The 20,465-nt window shown below is 37.8% G+C and overlaps 1 protein-coding gene across 2 annotated transcripts in view; it reads left to right on the plus strand.

Annotated features, from left to right (window-relative positions):
• Nucleotides 1–20,465, plus strand: part of BICC1 (BicC family RNA binding protein 1) — a 91,643-nt gene that overhangs the window by 64,221 nt on the left and 6,957 nt on the right. For both annotated transcript variants that reach the window (XM_085064193.1, XM_085064194.1), the window contains 14 exons: nucleotides 5,006–5,085; nucleotides 6,257–6,415; nucleotides 7,369–7,422; nucleotides 8,376–8,570; nucleotides 9,515–9,766; nucleotides 10,672–10,803; nucleotides 11,703–11,889; nucleotides 13,296–13,454; nucleotides 13,827–14,023; nucleotides 14,313–14,454; nucleotides 15,532–15,688; nucleotides 17,028–17,193; nucleotides 18,405–18,444; nucleotides 19,101–19,255. In XM_085064193.1, coding sequence (XP_084920319.1) covers nucleotides 5,006–5,085; nucleotides 6,257–6,415; nucleotides 7,369–7,422; nucleotides 8,376–8,570; nucleotides 9,515–9,766; nucleotides 10,672–10,803; nucleotides 11,703–11,889; nucleotides 13,296–13,454; nucleotides 13,827–14,023; nucleotides 14,313–14,454; nucleotides 15,532–15,688; nucleotides 17,028–17,193; nucleotides 18,405–18,444; nucleotides 19,101–19,255 — 2,075 coding nt within the window. The remainder of the gene's footprint in view (nucleotides 1–5,005; nucleotides 5,086–6,256; nucleotides 6,416–7,368; nucleotides 7,423–8,375; nucleotides 8,571–9,514; nucleotides 9,767–10,671; nucleotides 10,804–11,702; nucleotides 11,890–13,295; nucleotides 13,455–13,826; nucleotides 14,024–14,312; nucleotides 14,455–15,531; nucleotides 15,689–17,027; nucleotides 17,194–18,404; nucleotides 18,445–19,100; nucleotides 19,256–20,465) is intronic.

The following is a 20,465-nucleotide window of genomic DNA, read 5'->3' on the forward strand; positions in this document are numbered from 1 at the left end:
GGTTTGGAGTTAGGTGCCAGTAAGGGGGAAAGTTAAGAGTGAAAAAGTGCTCAGAAGACAAAGAGTCTTTCCAACGTGGGCACACATATAGGCAGTGGCTTTAGCTCTTCCCAGGGACATTTCATAATCGGTTGTTTGTCCACAACAAACAGATCCCCTAGAATGCCCAGAGCCTCAGGATATGTCTACTCTGAAGACACAATTAATTGCTTGCAGCCCATGTTGAGTTTTATGATGCTCTGAGTAGGCTTTTGATCATGCCCAAGTTAGCTGGTTCAAATCTCGTTCAGAAGCAATGATGCTGCAGTCTAATTTCAACTAAAAAACAAGAAAAAATACAAGCTCCAAAGAAAAAAACCACATTGTTGTTGAGGGATACCTCTGAGGATACTTAGGAGCCTGCAGTAGGAAATGGCTCATTGCTTTCTGCCTTAACACATGAGTAGCTTTTTCCTTCTGTGGTTTAGACACTGGGAGGAGAAGTGAGTGCCCTGAGTTGTGTTGGAGAGAGGGTGAGAGTTCTTTTAAACTGGTAAGCCAACAGCACCAAGTGCCCAAGTGCTGAATTTACTTTATTATTCAGTAGAGTTCCTTTGCCCTCACTCCTGAACATTTGCTGCATGCTTCCAGCCTTAATGCTGCTTTTCCATGGCAATAGCTTGAGCCTCTTTCAAGTCTGTCTCGGCTATTACCAATCCATCTCCTAAAACTCTGCACATAGTATTACCTAATTTATTTAAGAGCATTAAATTAATTGTTTCAATTCAATTATACTTTTCTCCATATTAATAGGAAGCCTTACTTGACCTTTTGGTTAACTCATTTGTTTTATAGGTCTGTGTTTCTTCATCTTGCTGTATGGTGAACAAAGTATTTGCCCTTTCATATAGGAGCATACCAACTTCTTTGTGTTCATTTGGGGTTTTTTTTTTAATTTTAACTTCTCATACAGCTTAGTGTGTTTTTGCTGGTACCTTTGGGTACAGACACTTTCATAATTTGGCCCTTAAAAATGCTGGGACTCTTGCGTTTTTATTTGAATGGTTCAAGTTCAGTAATACTCTTGGGCTTTTCAGATCTTAATCAGCCACTCGTTAAGAATGACTGTCATCTGCCCTGGTGTTGCCCAGTTGTCTGGCTATTTTTAGAGTAGTGGTATTTGTGTTACTTAAGTCAGGGCTGTTCATCCTGTAAACAAGCTGGATGCATAGCTGTGGTCTGAAGAGCTCCCCCAGACATTAAATGTAACACTTGAATTGCAGGAGAGGCCTACACAGTTAAGTGGCTTAATTATTTGAAATATTTTTTGCCAGGCAAAAGTTGGTGTAGATGCATTTGCTCTGTCACAAATATATTTTTGCTTGGAGGAATTTTATTTTGTTTACTGTCACACACAATAGTAACAATAAAGCTGGAGGCTTGCTGATATAGCTGCGGACAAAGACTGAGGAGGTGAAACTCTGCCAAAGTGTGGAGTGAGGAATTTGAGGATAAGAGCAATAAAAGACCACTTGAAGGCAGGAGTCTGGCAAAATGAAGACTGTTGAGAAAAATTTCCAGCAGTGTCTGTTGTGTAACTTCAGCTTTCTATTCTGTGTAGATATTCCTCAGTTCTTGAGAATAACGGGGTGGGGAAGGCCTGTTAAAATTAATTTTTTTTCTCTTCCTAACGAAAAATATACTGCCCTTCAAAATTGATGGAAAAGATGGATTAGCATATAATGGCATTTTTAATAGTTTGCAAGACACTAATCATGTTGTTTCTTATGAGTCAAAATCTTTTCCAGTGTCTCATACTACACTTGTATTTAAAGTGTTAAAGCCTGATATGCTTCTAGCACACAGACCTCTTCTGAAGCCTTTGTTCTGTGTTTGCAAATAGTTTTCAAAGCTTGGGTGTCTCATGTCTTTATTTATGGTAGGCACCTGTTCTTTGCTCTCTCTAGTTTTATATGAAGTATACTTCCAGTTGTATTCAGGAGCTTAAAAAAGGGTGATTTCCCCCCCCCCCGTAAAAAGAGGTATCAAACCCTGTGTTCCTTAGGGATGAGCAATGCCATAGCATCACCTGGACAAAGGTGGCATTGTTGTGGCCCCAACCAGGGGAATTGCTTGGCCTTGTTCAGTGGGTGGTTTCCTTCCAGCCAGGGCTGTGGCCACTTGGATAAGTGCAGGTTTGTGCTTATCTGCACTGTCAGTGCTAGACATGCATCACACTTGTTGCACTTTTGTGCCTGACAATCCTCTTCATGCTTTTGAGAGTGCCATGTATATTTTTGGGGACTTTAACAGTGCATGGCTGCTTTCACACCTGTAGGTATTTCAGATACTAAATGTTTTATCCAACAAAGATTTTTGTCTTAGTACTAAGACAAGGTAGGAATTTTTTTTCTAAATTAAATGTAACTGTTAATCCATGGAATCAACTGCAAAGCAAGCAAGCTAATTGATTCCACAGGTGTATTAAGAAATTTAGTTTCTGTAATACACAGAAAATCAGATTGTGATGATCTAATTGTCTCTCTAAATTTTTAATTGATTCCTGGAACAATCTGTTTGATTGTTATTTGGGTAGCTGTGAGTTTCCCTGAAGATCACATGTAGTTTCAATGTGCTTTCAATTCACACAAGGCCAGGTCAAATACTTGAAAATCTTTTAGTTACAAGTAACTCTTTTCAGGCAAAATGTGATGAGGATGTTGCATTTAAATAGTGTTTCATTGAAGGAAAGAGTGTACACCTCTCAAAAGAAGAGTTTATTTAACTTAACCCTCACTTGCTTCACATCTGTTTCCAACCACTGTGTCCTTGGGAAGAAGTCAAGTAAGGAGAGGGTACTTAACACCAATCTTGAAAGGTTTGGTAGCATATTTTAGAATTTTCACTGGCACCAGTGGATTCTTTGTCTGCATTGTGGGTTCTTCTTTGGTTTTGTTTTTAAAGTGAACAACTGAGCTATTTTCATCTAAAAAGAACAGAGAATAAGCATAGAAATACAGGATGTTTGGCTGAAGCTGTCAGTATCAACAGAAAAGAGGTGTTCAGCTGAGATGAGAAATGGAAAAAATAGGTATTCTAAAATGTATTTTCATCCACGGGTAAGCAAATAGTATTATGGAATAATAGTAATCTCCTTTGGTACTAATAGGATGCCAGGCTTGATTTCAGGTATTTTTCATACATATAATCAAATGTGTATTTAAATATAATGTCTACAAATATGTGAAGATCAGTCCACAGTGGTGGTGGTGGTCTGGCCTTGTGTTTTTCCTGGTTGCATCTAAAGAGCACTTGGAGCACACACAGTGTGCTAGAATCTGCTTCTGGGAATTTCTGACTGCGACATCCACTTCAAATATCATTCACAGCTTAAACACATTAGAACCACATGGCTTCCTGTCAACTTTAAAAAGAAAAGAAAATTTGCCCTTAAGACTGTTTTGATGGGTTTTTGTATTACTTTGCTCCATTGTGAAAGGCTGAAGCAGCAGATTTTTGAAGCTTCTGTAGATTCTATGTGTGTATGATGTTTTTGTGACTACAGTTTTTCCATTTAAAAACTAAAATATGTTTCCCAGAACTCAAAATGCTGCATTTTCCTTACTTCCATGAAACTTGGCAGTGAATCCTGTTTTCCTTCAGTGTTTCTGTATCCCTAGCTGAATGTGCTCAGAACTTCTCAGTGGTAAAGACTAGAGGCTTATTTTTACTGTTGGAATGAGAAGAGTATCCAGGCATGACTTAGAGTTTCAATTTTCAATTGAATAGAGCAGGTTTACAACCTAAAGTTGTATTATTTTGTGTCTCTTTAGTAGGGAAGTGATTTCAATCATTAAGATGATGGTAAAGGCAAGTATGTTGTGTTACAGCTGTTTTCTCCTGCCATTGAGAATGTATTTCCTTTTATATTCCCCAAGATGTAAGTATTTTTCTAGCATAATAAATTAGATTAATTCATGAGTCAGAAGAGGGTTGAGATTTATTTTTTTTGAGAACAGTCCATTGCATCACAGGAAAAAAGCACTGTTACATTGCAAAAGGGCAGAGGACTCTAGAACAGGGGGAAAAGGTATTGCCTGCAATATCAGATCCTTTTTTCTAATAATTAGAAATGTCAGTGGTACTTGAGCTTTTTTTTGTTTTAATTGAACTTACATTTAATGTTTTGACAGTGATTTTGCACTGTGGCACTTTGTGCTCCTGGACACCAGATGGTGCTGTGAAACTGGCTGATGTGTAATTTTCACACTTGGAGTAATTGATACTTGATTTAGTTCCAAAGTCAGGTCTGTGCTTTCTGACCTGGTGTATATTATGGGATGCAGAACTGCACCTGGTAGCTCAGCCCAACACCTTGTGTTATTTAAGGGAAATGGTCTGAGAATTATCATGTAAACCAAGCGGGCTGTAGAATCAATATTTCAGATCTCGCTGGGCAAAACCTGCCATCAGGTGATGTTTGGGCTAATTTATGTTCTTGACACTTCAGAGATTTATTTTAATAAAGTATCATTTAAGTTTCATTTGATAACTGCAATCAGATAACTTTGGGTGAAGGCACCTTTAGTGCCAGGTTAAAACTGCAAAGGATATTGCTGGAGCCTAATTAAATATAATACAAATACAGTGATGATGAGGAGCGTGTGAGTTTGGTGGGCTGCCAAAAAGCTTGTAGTTTTCTCTTATTACTTTTTGTTTGAGAAGATAGGATGGCTTAGCTACGTAATTGCATTGCAGTCAATGTCTATGATTCTGTGATATACATTTGGAATTTGATTTCTATTTGTTTAGAGGTGGTTATCATGTTTCATAAATTCATCTGGTAATCCTAATTGTGGGGCTGAAGGGATGGAATAAGACATTTGGTCTTCAGCTAAACCCATAAAGTTTGTGGTGCTGTTTATCAGTGGATTAAAAATAATGGGCTCAAATTAATTTGAGCAGTGAAGAAATTTTTTCATAGATATTTTACTGTATTTTTCTGACAAGTTTATTTCTTTTATAGATCCCCATATTAAAGTTTCTGGAAAAAAAGAAAATGTTAAAGAAGCAAAAGAGAAAATCATGTCTGTCTTGGACACAAAAGTAAGAAAACTTTGTTAGAGTGACACCTTAACCCCTAATTTTGTGATGACATTGATCTCTTTAATGGGCACGTTTCAAGAGAAGGTATTTATGGATGCTCTGAAGCAAAGTCTCCAGTATATGCCTTGCAGATGTTGATATTGGTGTATACCCACATATTTAAACATTTTGCAAGAAAAATACTTGCTTAAAGCAGCTTTTTCAGATCTGAAATATGTAGAAATAATATTTCCAGCCATATGGCTAAAAGCATATGTGGTTTTTTTCATTGAACTGGGCTTTTACTTTAACATCTGAAATACAGCTTCCCTGCAAGCAGTAGATTATATAGCCACTTCAGAGAACCTAAAATTTTGTTTCTTTTTGAAATTCAATTTTAGGAGCATGTACATAGCTTTATATTTAACTCTTATTTTATTTCTACATTCTGAAACATCAGGACCAGAATTTCTAAAACATTTTTATTTTGGCCAGGACTCTCTTCTGTTCATCAGATATTATTTTCATGCAACAGCAGCTCTTCTGGGGCAGTGTGTGTGGCTCCTGTGCAGTTCTATGGCAGCTTTCTGGTTTCTGAGCAGTTTGCCAAAAGGAACACTCAAGTGATAAGCACCACTTTTTGAACAACTATTAGCAACATTATTATGGACTGTTAACAAAAGAGCTTTTAAGAATAGCTGTAGGCAGTGTTTGTGTATTTTATAAATTCATGTACCAAAAAAACTTGTTTAAGGAAGAAAAAACAGTTTCTTTGTCCTGTGGCTTTAATTTGCAAAGTATTTGTGTGATCCTTTCAGATCAAACAGGGGTGTGTGGCTTCAATTGAAAGAACACAGAATTAAAATGAATTATAATGAATTGCAAAAGGACACTTAAGACACAGACGATGAAAGTTCAAAGGTATCTTAAAAGCCTTAGACTTTTTTTTGAAGATGCATCTTTTGGGGTATTTATCTCCATGTTATTTCCTCACTAGGAAGAAAATGTGATTGATTTAGCATCCATCTCATTTATATTAAAAACATCATCCTTGAGTAGAAGTTATGCAATGACAAAAATACTTTGGAAATACGATTTAGAATGTCATTCTTGAAGCTACATCTCTCTTAAAAACTTTTAAATAGTCATATTCTGCTGTGACCAAGCCTAATCATGGGTGCTTGATTTCCAGAGCAATCGGGTAACCTTGAAGATGGATGTTTCACATACAGAACATTCTCATGTGATAGGTAAAGGTGGCAATAATATTAAAAAGGTGATGGAGGAAACAGGATGCCATATCCATTTTCCAGACTCAAATAGGAACAATCAAGCAGAGAAAAGCAACCAAGTAAGTCTTGCTTAATACTGAACTTATTTATATTGTGATTCTTGAGAGTATCAAACATTTCTAAACTTCTTTTGTTAATCTGGGTTTTTTGGGGATGGTGTGTTCATGTTCAGGGAAATTGACTTTAGGTATTTTACACTGTGTGGAAAGCACAGGGCTTCCTAAGTGAGCAAATCTTTAAAAACAGATGGAAACAATTTGTGATGGCTCGTGAATCATTTTAATTTTTCTAAGCTAAAATTACTTTGTCCATACAGAAGTCAACAACTTAGTGTGAATGGTAGAGGAGTGGTATGAAAAAATGGGCTTTGGTAATTTTTTTCCTGTTGAACACATTACTTACTCAGTATATTGATTTTTTTTTTTTTTGTTGGTGCTTTTTGCTTATGGTGTAACTTAGTTACAGAAGACTAAACTTAGTGGATAGCCAGCAGAAATGAATGTCCTATTGTAAGAGTTCACTTTTTCCCTACTAAGTCATTGAGCTTAAATTGTACACCATTTCTAGTGCTAATACTGGTGGAATGTTTACTTTAAAGTCTCTATCCTTGTTCTTAGAATTCCCTCTTGCACATCCTAATGGCTGCTGTGCAAAATACAGTAATTATCAAAACATTCACAAAAATCTACTGTTGGTGAATATGAGTGCTAAGCACAGGTATACAGTAGGAATTCCATTCTTTGATCCAAACCACTTATTGTTATATGCATCCTTTTTTTTGAGTTGCTTAAATATATGTAACCTAAGATGCTGTAACATGCAGAGATAATTTTTTTTAATATTGGTTATAGTTCTCAGCTAGAGTTTAGGGAAAAGTTAGGATGTCACCAGGTGTGAAATAAGTGTTGATTTTATTTTGGATTTTTTTTTAAGAAGAGCACAGCTATCTGAATAACTTTTCCATGCCTCATTTGAAATTGGGATGCAATATTTTGTTATTTTGTTTTTCCAGGTGTCTATTGCAGGACAGCCAGCTGGAGTGGAGTCTGCAAGAGTCAGAATTCGGGTAATGCTCTGGTTCAGTGTGGTGTCCCCTTGAAAATACCTGACAGGGAAAAAAGGCATAGTTTTGAGAGCCCTAGGGCTGTCTGTGTCTGTCCAGTGACAGCAGAAATGTAGGAACAAATGTGAGTATCCACATGAGAAATATGCTCAGGATACTATAACAGTGATTCACATTCTGGCCAGATTTTTAACTAGCCCAAGGTGGGTCTTCAACATGAAGTCTACACTATAAGCAAGATGTAAATTAATTCCATACTGTGTAGAAAATTATATCTTAACTTCCCCACCACAGATGGCCTGTAGAAGCTCAAGCATCCTATGTGAATCTATGACTTGAGCAAGGCAATTGCTGCCTCTTACATTTTAACTGTTTACATGTGTAATTTGTGCAAATAATCAGTGTCACTCTCCACTTGTAGCTATTTTTTACCTTTTCCTTCTAGTTTCAACTTGTATGTTTATTTTGGCATGGATAATTAAAATTCAAATAAATTACAAGAAGTTTCTTGCAGTTGTTCAGTCAGACATGTCACACAACCTTGTCTTGGCAATCATGAAAGCAGCTGATGTTTACTTAGCTTCATAACTGACTTCAGAGTTCCAGTTAATCCATGACAGAAAAGAGACTCTCTAGCAAGTTTTACAAATATTGACCTGTTTGTAGACAGGTAGGGGAAATTATTTTGCTTTATTTGTTGCTACATAGTTGCAAATGGTCCTGCTGTTTTGGAGCAAAAAACCCAAACAAACAAAACACAAACCTCACTCTAAAATCCCTGGGAAAATAGGTGCCTCTTTCCAAGAGACAATATGATATTTTTATCAGTGAGCTCTGGGCAGAGGATGTGTTACATCCATTCAATCATCACTGACCAGCACTTTGTGAATAAAACTGTTGTAGTTTTAGTGAGTATGGCCCTGGTGTTCAATATTTGCTCTTCATTGTTTTTGTAGGAGCTGCTTCCATTGGTACTCATGTTTGAATTGCCTATTGCTGGAATTCTCCAACCCATCCCAGATCCTAATTCTCCTACCATTCAGCACATATGTCAGACCTATAACGTTTCAGTTTCCTTCAAACAACGCTCTCGAATGTATGGTGCTACAGTCATTGTCAGAGGGTCACAAAACAACACTAGTGCTGTGAAGGTAATCTCTGCTCTGAAGTGGCTTCCTGAATGTCATATGTTATGTATAACTTAGATGTCTAAGATGGTGTATCCTGCCTCATCAGTACATGTTATTGTATAATCACTTGCAAAGCCTGAGGGTTTGATTTTTTTTTTTTTCCTATACTTAACTGATATTGGTGAGATGTAAAAATACAGAGAAAATAGTTTTAAATGTAGGATTTAGCATTCTTTGTGGTAAGGTTTTAATCTGGTGTTCACCTCCAGCACACTTGTTTAGGTTTTCAGCAGTTCTGGAATATATGCTGATCTTACCCATCTTTTAATTAAAAAACAATGCAAACAAAACCCACAAGACACACCTCCCACCTCAAATTCTTCATGCTGAGCTCTTCTCAACATGCACTCAAATATTTAACCTTGAAAGTTGCCCAATCAGTCAATAAAACTGTTCTTGTGAATCCAGCACGGGGAGATGTGAATTTGGCAGTCAAGGCAAGAAACTGCCAGGAGCCTGTTCATCTTAAAGCAAAAAAGTGTTCTTGTTAGGAACTGGCAGAATGAGAGATTGATATGGTCCCAGATGGTTCTATCTCAAGCCAGTAAGAACATCTGAGCCCCAAACTCAAAGGCAAGTTTTTCAAGTGTACCTACCCAGATAAATCTCTATTGACCCTCTGACTGCCTGTTTGGCCACAGAAGGTCTGTTGGGAACAAACCATGTGACATTGTCTTACTGCCTTTTACAAGAAGGCAATTAAGTGCTGCATTTGGCCATGAAATGGGAGCAGTGGGTAGAGTTTAGTGCATTTGTTACCTTTAACAGATCAATCGGGGTTTTAAACCAAACAGTGTGTTGTTCATCTTGCCTGTGGAGCACGTGACGAGCAAGGAAGCAGTGTGAGCTGTGGCTCTGTGTGCCTGTGAGCCCTGTTTCACTGCTTTCTCCCATTTCCCTCCCAGGAAGGAACAGCCATGCTCCTGGAACACCTGGCTGGGAGCTTGGCCTCTGCAATCCCTGTGAGCACCCAGCTGGACATCGCAGCGCAGCATCATCTCTTCATGATGGGTCGCAATGGCAGCAACATCAAACATATCATGCAGAGGACTGGTGCTCAGATCCACTTCCCTGACCCCAGTAACCCACAGAAGAAATCCACTGTCTACCTCCAGGGCACAATTGAGTCTGTCTGTCTTGCCAGGCAATATCTCATGGTAAATACTTTTAGTGGAACTTGTGTGAAAAAATTGCCAGATCATAGAAAATGTGCTCACTCTGCATGTATTTACAAGTCACATGTAAATGAGCCTTGGAGAGGAAGGGTTGCTACTCACACTGCAAACAGCTGACTCAATTTTTGTCAGGGTTTTGTCAGTGTTTGTAGTTATCGAAAGTATTTGTAATCTCTGGTAACATGACTTGAAAAATAACCTTGGTAATATAAATGCAACATAAGCGATTTAAATTTACAATAACAATATGTCTCTGAGTAGAGGCAAATTTCTGAAGTGTTCTGTGGGTGTTGGGTGATGGGTTGTGTATTGTTTTGCCAACCTGCCTTCTCTGTGTTTGTCAGGTAAAAAGGTTTCTTTTGAAAGGAAATGCCAGGAATTCCTTAATTCCCATGTAGGCAAGTTTTCAATGAAACTGGGAAACCATAGGAAATAATTACTCATTCTGTGGTTTATAGTACCATAGCCACAGTTCTATAAGGCCTTTTATAAAAATAGCTCTGGTGGTGAATATAATTATTTTTGGTATATTGGTCTTTAAACATTACAGGACCCTTTAGGCATTATTTTAGTACTAATGCATGTATACATTTTTTGTACATGTGAATATTAATGGACCATTCAGGTTTAGGGGTTTTTACTCTAAAGTTTTAGTATTTCAAGTGTGTTACAGATGTTATCCATATCACTCGAAAATATTTATGTAGCGGATCGGGAATGGGGAAGAGAGAGGTAAAAGTTAAGACTTTGGCACTGGTGACTTTGAGAGAGATTTCTTAGAAGTGTGTTTCCTTATTTTAAACCTAGTTTAACATTAGACTTTTCAAATAAGTATCCTGCCATCAGTTGGTGAAAAGTGCTAGGAATTTTTGTGCCTTTCTTTTCAGGGTTGCCTTCCCCTTGTGCTCATGTTTGATATGAAGGAAGAAATTGAAGTAGAACCACAGTTTATAACACAGCTAATGGAGCAGTTAGATGTCTTCATAAGCATTAAGCCTAAGCCAAAGCAACCAAGCAAGGTTTGTGCAATGCTAATATTTTCCTTTTAGGCTTTGATGACTGAGTTTTAGAGGTGGTGGGTTGACATGTGTGCTCTTCCTCCCCAACCTAATGAATCATAAACTTGTGAAAGCCATATGTATTTTCTGCTTGAAATATCAGTTTAAATGACCCAGCAGCTCTACTTTAGGGCACTTTGACTTCCATTAAATGCTTAATAATAAAGACGTTAGCTTTTGTATAGAATATACTGATAAAGGCAATGGAGGTGTTCATTGTAAAATATTCAGGCAAGTATGGATAGGGGACTCTTGCTGTTATCTGTGTTATATACAATTCTGAAGCAGGCAGAAGTTTTAAAATTTCACATGATCGTTGCATTGTGTCCCAAGGTCAACTTTCTTGTGTAGGGGCATATAAAATCAATACAAAGAAACATCCTGTAGAAAATGGACAAGAATCAATGGTTCTTTTGTAACTTAATTTTCCAGGACCTTATTTTATTCTCAGACAGCTGTGAATTAATAGCTGAATTTAATATGAACAACTATTTTGCTATCCACTTCAAGGTACAAAGCTCAGGTAAAAGAGGAGATATTAATTATTGTTTCACTTATCTAGCTCTTGAGGTGCTTAACATTTGGTCTACCAAATAGCACCAAGGTACAATAGTAATTAATTTTATTAGAGAAGTCTTCCATCATTCTCATTACATATCTTTATGAAATCACTAAACTTATTCTCAAGACCCCTGAATTTGACTAGTTGCTAATGGATGTTAGCTCAGGCTGTCTCACACTGCTATGGTCTTGTGGTAGCCATGAAGGAGCATTAAGCATTATCTGTGTTGCAGATCTGTGTTTTGGAGAGGTGTTACTTCATGGTTTTCCTTTTTTGTTGTTGTGTTCTTTCCCTACAGTCTGTGATTGTAAAAAGTGTTGAACGAAATGCCTTAAATATGTACGAGGCACGGAAATGTCTCTTGGGACTTGAAAGTAGCGGAGTCACCATAGTATCAAATCCTTCTACTGTCTCATGCCCCGTTGGTCTGTCATGTCCTGGTTTGGATATTTTGTCCTCAGCAGGATTAGGACTCACTGGGCTTGGTATGCATTCATTTTTTTATTTTTTTTAACATAGGTTTGTTTGAATCTTAAGTCACTTGTACTAGAAGGGACTAGATATGTGTTTTCCATAAGGAATCATGTTAAAGCATTGGAGAATTGTAACAGCCTCTGGCCTCTCAAGGGCTTATTATTTAACTTCTCCAAGGCTTTTGTAATCAGGTGTGGGATTCATGCCTGGAGAAACATCTCTGGAAGCATGCAAACCACTCAGCTGAAAGTGAAAGGGAGGGAAATACAAGTGAGGCAGGAAATGGCTTTTCCAGCTTCTTTGACTGTGTAATGTCTCAGGCTGTCCTGAATTTGGGTGGGTACTTTAGCCTGTCAACAGTACCATGAAATTTAACATAGCAAACCCCACATTTCACTTCTGTATCTAAATGTAGTTGAGACATCCACGTGTTTCTAGCTTAGACCGTACTTACCAGTGGAAATATTGGACAAAAATGAGTGAGCTTCCTACCTTAATGTAATTTTTTAGAAGCTCGTAGTCCAGACTGGAATTATAATTTTATTTTCAAGCTGTGCAAATACCTTTGTATCAGAAACATATAGAAAAACCAAGCAGTCCCAGAACAATCTAGTGACACATCTTGACAGTGGTTCTTGAAACTCTCGAGTTCTCATGTAACCAGCATTGTGCCTTGTGACCTGCCATCCAGGAGTGCTGTGTAGTTCCATGTCACATGCTTCCCTGGGGTCACACAGGAGCAAGTGTTTGTGCCATTTGACTGAGATTTTTAACACTGCTTTTGTGACTGTTCTTGCCATGCTGCACTTTGGGGGGTTGAGGCTTTTACCTTTTCAGTGTACAGTGCTGAACTGTTTTTGAATATTCTTACAGGAAGAGCTGAGTTGGGGGAATGCTCTGGTAGTGATCAATACATTTAGGGGATGATTTGCAGCACAAATTGGGAGTGCAAAAAGGAATTGAGTGTTTGTTAGTGTGGAAGTAGTGGTTTATTCACAGGAACTTCTGAGAAAAAGGTTATTGTGGGAAATCAAAGTGAGGTGGTGCAGAACAGTTGCTTTCTTGTCTCTGTGATGCTGCTTTGAAAAAACCATCAGAAGCATCAGAGGGATACAAGGGGATGGTGGGCCTGAGAAGCAGCTGGTGCAAACTCTTTGTTATGACAAGACTTAGGGTCCAGTAGGACATAAAAGATGCTCCAATTCCTCTTGGATATATAATTTCCAGTTTAAGAACAAGCATTCTTAATGTGCTCTGTGCACCAAATTGTCACCAGGTTTAATGTTAAAATTTATTTGTGAAACACATGGTGGTGTAATTTAGTGGGGGGTTGTTTGTTTCTTTTCAGTTGGTACTTTTGTGAAAAAAATTTTTCTGCGAGTCCTAACTAAATATTCACTTGTGTGATTTTTTGCAGGCCTTTTAGGTCCAACAGCCCTGTCAGTCAACACCTCAACTACGCCAAACTCTCTGTTGAATGCCCTAAATAGCTCTGTGAGCCCTTTGCAGAGTCCAAGTTCAGGCACGCCCAGCCCCACATTATGGGCAACATCTCTTACTAACACAAACACCACAGGTTGGTAGAAGTTTAATGTGACTTGAATGAGCTGTGCAACACTAAGTCATTAGAATGGCAGTTGACAGGTCTGGAATAATTAATTCTTTGGATCCTTAATTCCTGCATTTATCTTAGCATGGATAAATAAACATGCAACTTTAAAGTTATAACTTGATCTATGACTATGCAGTGTTTTTATCAGTTTTATGTAGAAAATGAAGTTAACTGACCCAGCAATGATTAGATAAAGCATTATGGTTTTGACTTGAAATTGTAATGGACACTTTTTAGTAATGTATTATATGTACATAAAGATTTAGATAAAGCAGTATAATGCCTGAGGAAGTTAAATGAGAAATTTAATCAGAACCTAATCAAATTTTATTACAGGTTTTTCTGCTATTCCACACCTAATGATTCCATCTACTGCCCAAGCGACCTTAACTAGTATTCTGCTGTCTGGAGTGCCTAATTATGGTCAAAACACTCCATCTCCACCACCAGGCTTGACTCCTGTTGAAGTCCATGTTAATGGCATGCAGTCAGAAAGTAAAAAAGGCTCAGCTTCTTTAAATGGTCATGTAAAGGTAAGTGACACTATCCTGGAGAACCAGATTTCTTTTTATTAGACCTCTACTAAGAAAAGCTGAAAGACAAAACTAGCTATATTAGTAGATTCATAAAGCTTCTAAATTAAAAATAAACAGCAGTGTTTTCAAATATGACTTAAAGATTGAAAAATAGAGCATTCAAGCATACTGTTCTGCTAAACCAGGAATGAATTTCTTGTTCTCCTGCACAGGTAGGAAAGGGAAATTGTTTCAATATTTCCTTAAGCATAACAATCACTTCAGTGGTTTGTGACAATCTTTTCAGGCCTCAAACATCAAGTATGCTGCACTGTCTGCCACATCGCTGGGAGAAAACGTGCTGAGCACAACCCACAGTGATGCAGTAAGGCAAACAAGCACTCATGGTGCCTCAGAACAAGTAGCTGCCAAGGCAAATAGTGAAGAAGGTAAGATTTTGACACTGCATTCCTTTGTCTGGTAGTGTTTGTACAGTCTGTGTACAGTTCATGATACAAAAATGTAAAGATATTCTCTGGAAATTGGTTTTGCAACCGTCTTAAAGGAAAATATTGCTGGATCTCCCAGATTCTTTGTCAAAGAAAGTAAATAGAACCTGTAGTTACTGAGCTGTACTGTTGACAGAAACACCTTGAATCAACATAAATGCACTTGCAACGTTTTACATATTTCATAGGAGCAGAGGGAGATAACCTATGAGGATTTTAGTATTTTTTACAGCAGCTTAACTAAGCTCTGCTGGTTTAAATGATGTTTGATTTTTGCCTTTTAGCAAAAGGAAGTATTTAATGTCTCTGAGAAGGTTTTTGCTGAAAATTGTGTTAATCTAACCTAGATGACACTGGGGAGCAATTTTATTTGCATGTTTTGCAACAGCATTTCACTTGTGCTGCCTTTTAGAAGCTAAGGCATTTAACTGTCCCATCATTCTTGGAGAGAGGGAAAGTCAGTTCCACTTCAAGCTTGAGCAAATATGTGTAAAGGCCTTGTTTTCCCTTGCCAATACTGATCCAGAAGGAGATCTTCTCTTATTTAGGGTCCTGGTTATTTGAAATGGTGATTTGAATAAAAGGTACATTGCCCATCTGAGGTGATAAATGTTTGTAAAAATATGTTCTAAAGATATTTAAACATTAAGTAGGGGGAGCTCTGATTCCAGCAGAAGCTACCTGAGCACCTGGCGAAGTCTTTTAAAACTGGGTATAAAATCAAATTTCTTCAGAATACTTCATCACCTCAAATTGTTAGTCCTCACATTTAATATTAATTAATAATACTTTAAATATTTGAAGAAAGAAAATACTTTGACCACTATATATGTAAATACTAACACTTTTTTGTGCATTTGGAGTTATATATTTTGACTGCTTAACCAAATTGTTATCCCTGAAGACAATCCTGTAAGGAGGAAGAGGAGGTTTTCTCCCATAGTTATCATTCCTGCAGGAAGTTGACTAGAGCACAGCAGGGTGGTGGTTTAACTCTCCGTTTTTTTGGCCTTGTAGGTTGCAATGATGCTTTTGTAGAAGTGGGCATGCCCCGGAGTCCATCCCATTCTGCCAACACCAGTGATCTGAAGCAGATGATGAGCTCTTCCAAGCAGGCCTGTGCCAAGAGACAAACGGTGGAGTTACTGCAAGGCACCAAAAACTCCCACTTACAGTAAGCTGATCTATAAACACAGATTAGTGGAACTTTCACAATACAATATTACTTCACATGTTTTTGTATGTGAAGGGGTGGTTCAGTTATAAGATACTCAAAAGAACTGATTTAATTTGGCCATGATTTTCCATCACATTAGGCATTAATATAGCCCCCAGTTTGTCTGATAAATGCAGAACTTTGAATGCTTTTTGTTCATCCTGTTTGTCTTGGGGTTTAAAAAAAGTCTTTTCTCTCTCATAAAAGAATGGAGCTTTTTGTCTGGGGGAATTTCATTATCTGTTTCTAAAGCATAAATTTTTGCAATTTCCTTCTTTACTGATTACTTTGAGAATAATTTCTGACAGCTTTTTCCTTTTGTGCGTAGCTGAGGCTGTTTTCTTCTTAGGAAGGCTGTATTCAGGGCATAGCAGCATGTTCTCAAACACTTGCTTCTGTGATGATTTGGGTTGGGTTGGGTCTTTCATGACCCAGCAGTGGGAAAGGCTTTTTTTGAGTCACCATACATCTTGGCAACACAGGTCTTGTTCTCAATGCAATGTTTTTGCCCAATGTACTTGTGTTCTCACTGTTGGTTTGGAAACTTTTTATCACCATTCTTTTGAGACATATTTTCTTTTGCTTCATTTATTTACACTCTTAAGGTTATGATATGTATTTCATTAATTCTGCTTTCATGGTTTAAATATCCAAGGAATCCTGCTAACCAATTTCAGTTGTTTGTGTCTTGTTCTTTTTGTTGAGGACACAGTGCTCACAGTTTCCTTGGGGGTAGTAGTTTACAGCTTCTAAAACTGCTCTGAAGTGAGAGTTTATGCTGTTTTAGAGTAGGCCTAAAATGTGGCTGGGTTTTTAGGAAGACAAAGAAGAATTGCATTAAGAGGTAATATAAGCATGTAGGACTGCAGTTATTGAAGCTGTAAAAGCAAGTAGGACCTTTGCTACCTTTCTTAGTCCCTATGATGCAATCTCTCCTTCTCCTGTAACTATGAGCCCATTAGAACTGCCGGCCTGAGCAAGGCTAAATGGGAAGTCACACCATGTAGGGCTTGCATGCAATAATTAAGATACCAGAGGGTTCAAAACTGAATCTACAAACTATGCCTCTTGGTAATATAGGAAGGAGAAATACTTGCTTTCTTTCCCTGCCAGACAAAACAGTGCAGGAGAGCTGAAACTTTTGGAAATGTTGCTAAAAACACTGAGATTTTTGTCTACTGACATGTCTTGAATTTGGCTGCCAGTCTTCTCAGGGTAAAGCTCAGTTCCCAGCACTGCACTGAGCATTCATTGCCCATGAGGAGCAGGCTGAGCTAACAGTGCTTTGTCCCCCCAGCACTGCAGAGAGGCTGCTGTCAGAGGCAGAGCTGGGTGCCCCGGAAAGCCCCGTGGCTGACAAGAAAGCCCCGGGCAGTGAGCGCGCAGCAGAGCGAGCAGCGGCCGCCCAGCAGAACTCCGAGAGAGCACGGCTGGCTCCACAGCCCTCCTTTGTCAATATGCAGGTAGGGCTCCCTGGGTGAAGCCAAGTAAGCATGGATCTTGCTAACTGCAGAGTGAAGTTACCATAGAATGCAGAGGTAACTGGGGTCTGGAGACCCAATTGTCATTTCCAGTTCAGTACAAGTATTCACAGTCGAGACATCGAACTGTTTCGACTGAGGAATGACTTGTCAACAAAAATTCTTGAAAATGGAAAAGCTCTTATGCTTGTGTTGAGTAAGAAAAATTTAAGTACAGAAAATTGGGTGGCTGTATTTGTCTCCATCATTTGCCTGTAAGAAATCTTATATTGTTCCTTGGAGAGAATTATAGTTACAAAATACATGTTCAAACTTTTCATACACATTAAAAACTTGGTTAATTACAACCTACAAATATAACCTGCTGCCATGTTACTGCAAGTTTCCCCAAGGAGGGAGGAGAGCCTTTTGACTGTTTGTCAGGAAGCAGTAATAGGGTTATTTTCAATATACATCTGAGTATGGGCATAGCCAGACTGCATGGAGTAGTGGAGCAAGAGAAAGGTTAGTGTTTTGCAGCCTTTTCCTTAGTTATTACTCTAGTTATTTCAAGTAGAGGATGCAATGGCTCAAGCTAATACAACATTTTTGTAGTTTTGTATGTTTATTTTTCCTAATTTGTAGTTCAACAAAATGTAGCTTATTTAATCAGGGGTATTTAAACTTCACATGTTCCACTGATGTAGGTAGAACACACATAGAAGTTCTTTAAATTCTCTCAGAACTTAAGTTCTTTTCACAAACTGAGTACATGGAGGAAAACTAAACCTGAAAGATTATTGAAAATAACTGTGGTGCCCAGATTGGCTAAGATCTATTGTCTTTTTTATGCTGTTGAGGAATGTTTAAAATACTTAGAACAGATGGTTAAGGAAGAGACATTATGCTTGAAAGATGTCCTATTAAAAAAAACTGAAGAAAAATTCTGCCTAAGCAGTTTGTAAATACTGCTGCAGCCTCACTCAAATGGAAATCACATAGTTATTTGGAATCTTTGTCTATGTTTGAGTGAATACTTTAAGTAACTAAGGCTCTAACTGGACTACCATCAAATGATTGTGCAGTATTTCAGGTGTCTCCTAGATATATTCACTGGCCACTTTGAAACCCTTTGTTTTCACAAAGAAATGAGTGCTGGAGTGACATTTAGTTAAAACAGCAATTAAACTATCTTCTGCATGTTTAATTTTTAGGCATTTGACTATGAACAGAAGAAACTACTGGCAACCAAAGGTATGTGGTAAAGGTTCTGAAAAGTTTGTTAGGATGTGGATGAAACGATTTCTGAAGTTTACGTTTCTAATCTGATTTTTTAATCTGAAAGTCGTAGTGAAACATTTGAATATTAGCTTTATGTTCCAAAAATTTCTTAGTACCAACATAATACACAATGCAGTATAAGCAGCTTGCAGATGGGATGTATTAGTATATCCATATGCAAATGATCAATATTGTTTTCAGAGAGCTCATTACTGTAATACTTCACTTTAATTGGATGCAAATTAAGCTTTAAGATGTTTGTCATATCAGCTAAATGGCCTCTTATTTCACGGATAAATTAAGTTGTAGAATTGGTAAGGGGCTTAACCATATCTTTGACCCTGTTAAAAAATAAATCAAATTACCCATTCACCAAACAAAAACCAGCAGCTTCCCTCTTTGAAACAGATATGATTCTTTTGGCTTCCATGCAGCCCTGTGGGATTTAACTATCTTCTGGCAGAGTAAATTGCCTTAAGGAAGGTTGGGATTCAGGCTGTGTAGCAAGTGGAGATGTTTAGAGTTTTCTGTTTGCTGTGGCTCAAGCTGCTGGCAAACATGTCTTCAGTATTACCCTCTCAGTACCTTTACTAAGACTGAGATTTACTGATTTCTCTCTGTGTTTTCAGCTATGTTAAAGAAGCCAGTTGTAACAGAAGTGAGAACTCCAACAAATACGTGGAGTGGTTTGGGGTTCTCTAAATCAATGCCTGCAGAAACTATCAAGGAACTAAGAAGAGCGAATCATGTGTCATACAAGCCATCCATGACAACTACATATGAGGTATATAAAAGTATATTGTAATGGAAATTTACTTTTAGTGAATGATACAGTTGTTTCTCTTGAGGAATGTTTATAACTTCTATAAAAAATGTCTTGCAGATAGCTGTTCTCAATATTTTTTTTATGGTGAAAAATATTTCTTACATAAATATTAAGGCATATGGAATATATTCAGCCCAACACACAAAGTTATGTCTGTTTTATAGATAAATCATAGAGCATAGAAGTCTGCTGCTTAAAATATATTTGTTTAAAGCAGCTTAAAACAACTTACAGGACCAAATGCCTTGGTAGCTGCAAACAAGCCATAGGGATTTTGTAACCTAATAAAAACAGTGTATATGTAACAGGTAAACTCAATCACTGTGTATCACTGCATGGTGGGGAGAGCAGCAGAGCAAGAAGCTAATCTTTCCTTCTGTGGGCAGAACTGGGATAGCTTTCTCTACTTACACTATTCTCTGGGCCCAGAATTTTCCCATGTAGAAGGCTGACAGAGTCCACCAATTCAGTTCAGAGTCCCAGCATGGCAATCTTGCAGGGAGTTTGTTCCTTTCTTCTCAAAGGCATTCTGAAGTTGCTTTTTAGCGCTTTAGTTGCTTTAATCCTTCCCAGTTTCTGTGAAGACACCTTTTTCTATCCTGCTTATATAAAAGGTAAATGGTATATTTCTTGAGGAAGGGGACTTTGGAGCTCTCTAGGATATACCTGTCTGTAAATGCAAAAGAAATATTCAGCCAGGATTAAAATGTGCCTTGGTGTTCTCTACTTGACATGTCAACTTTTTGAGCCATTCAGCTCCATGTAGTAGGCTTGGCTACACGTAATGCCGTAGTAACTAGGGGAAAGAAAAAGCTGCAACCAAAATCTGTGAATTTTTTCTTTTTTCATACTTTCCTATGTTGGTTGAGCTGGGGTGGGGTTTTTCCCCAGGCCTTAATGTCTAAAATCTCTAAGTGGGTGTGTGATTCTAACCAAGAACACAGTGTTTCTTCAGGGGTGTCACTTTTACTAAATAGTGTAAAAGATTTCTGCCTCCTAAGTGATGCTTTTTCAATTGCAATTTGCTACAAGTTTATAGAATTAAATTGTTAACTTCCACAATTTTTAGCTCAAGTATGTGATGTCTGTAACATATCTTTCCTTTGTGTTATGTTCCCACTGAATACTGTTGCCTTGTATTGGGATATTCTGACCCAGAGTAATGAGA

The sequence above is a fragment of the Lichenostomus cassidix genome, chromosome 6, assembly GCF_008360975.1.
Source record: "Lichenostomus cassidix isolate B80296 chromosome 6, HeHo_3.0, whole genome shotgun sequence".
NCBI classification, from domain to species: Eukaryota; Metazoa; Chordata; class Aves; order Passeriformes; family Meliphagidae; genus Lichenostomus; species Lichenostomus cassidix.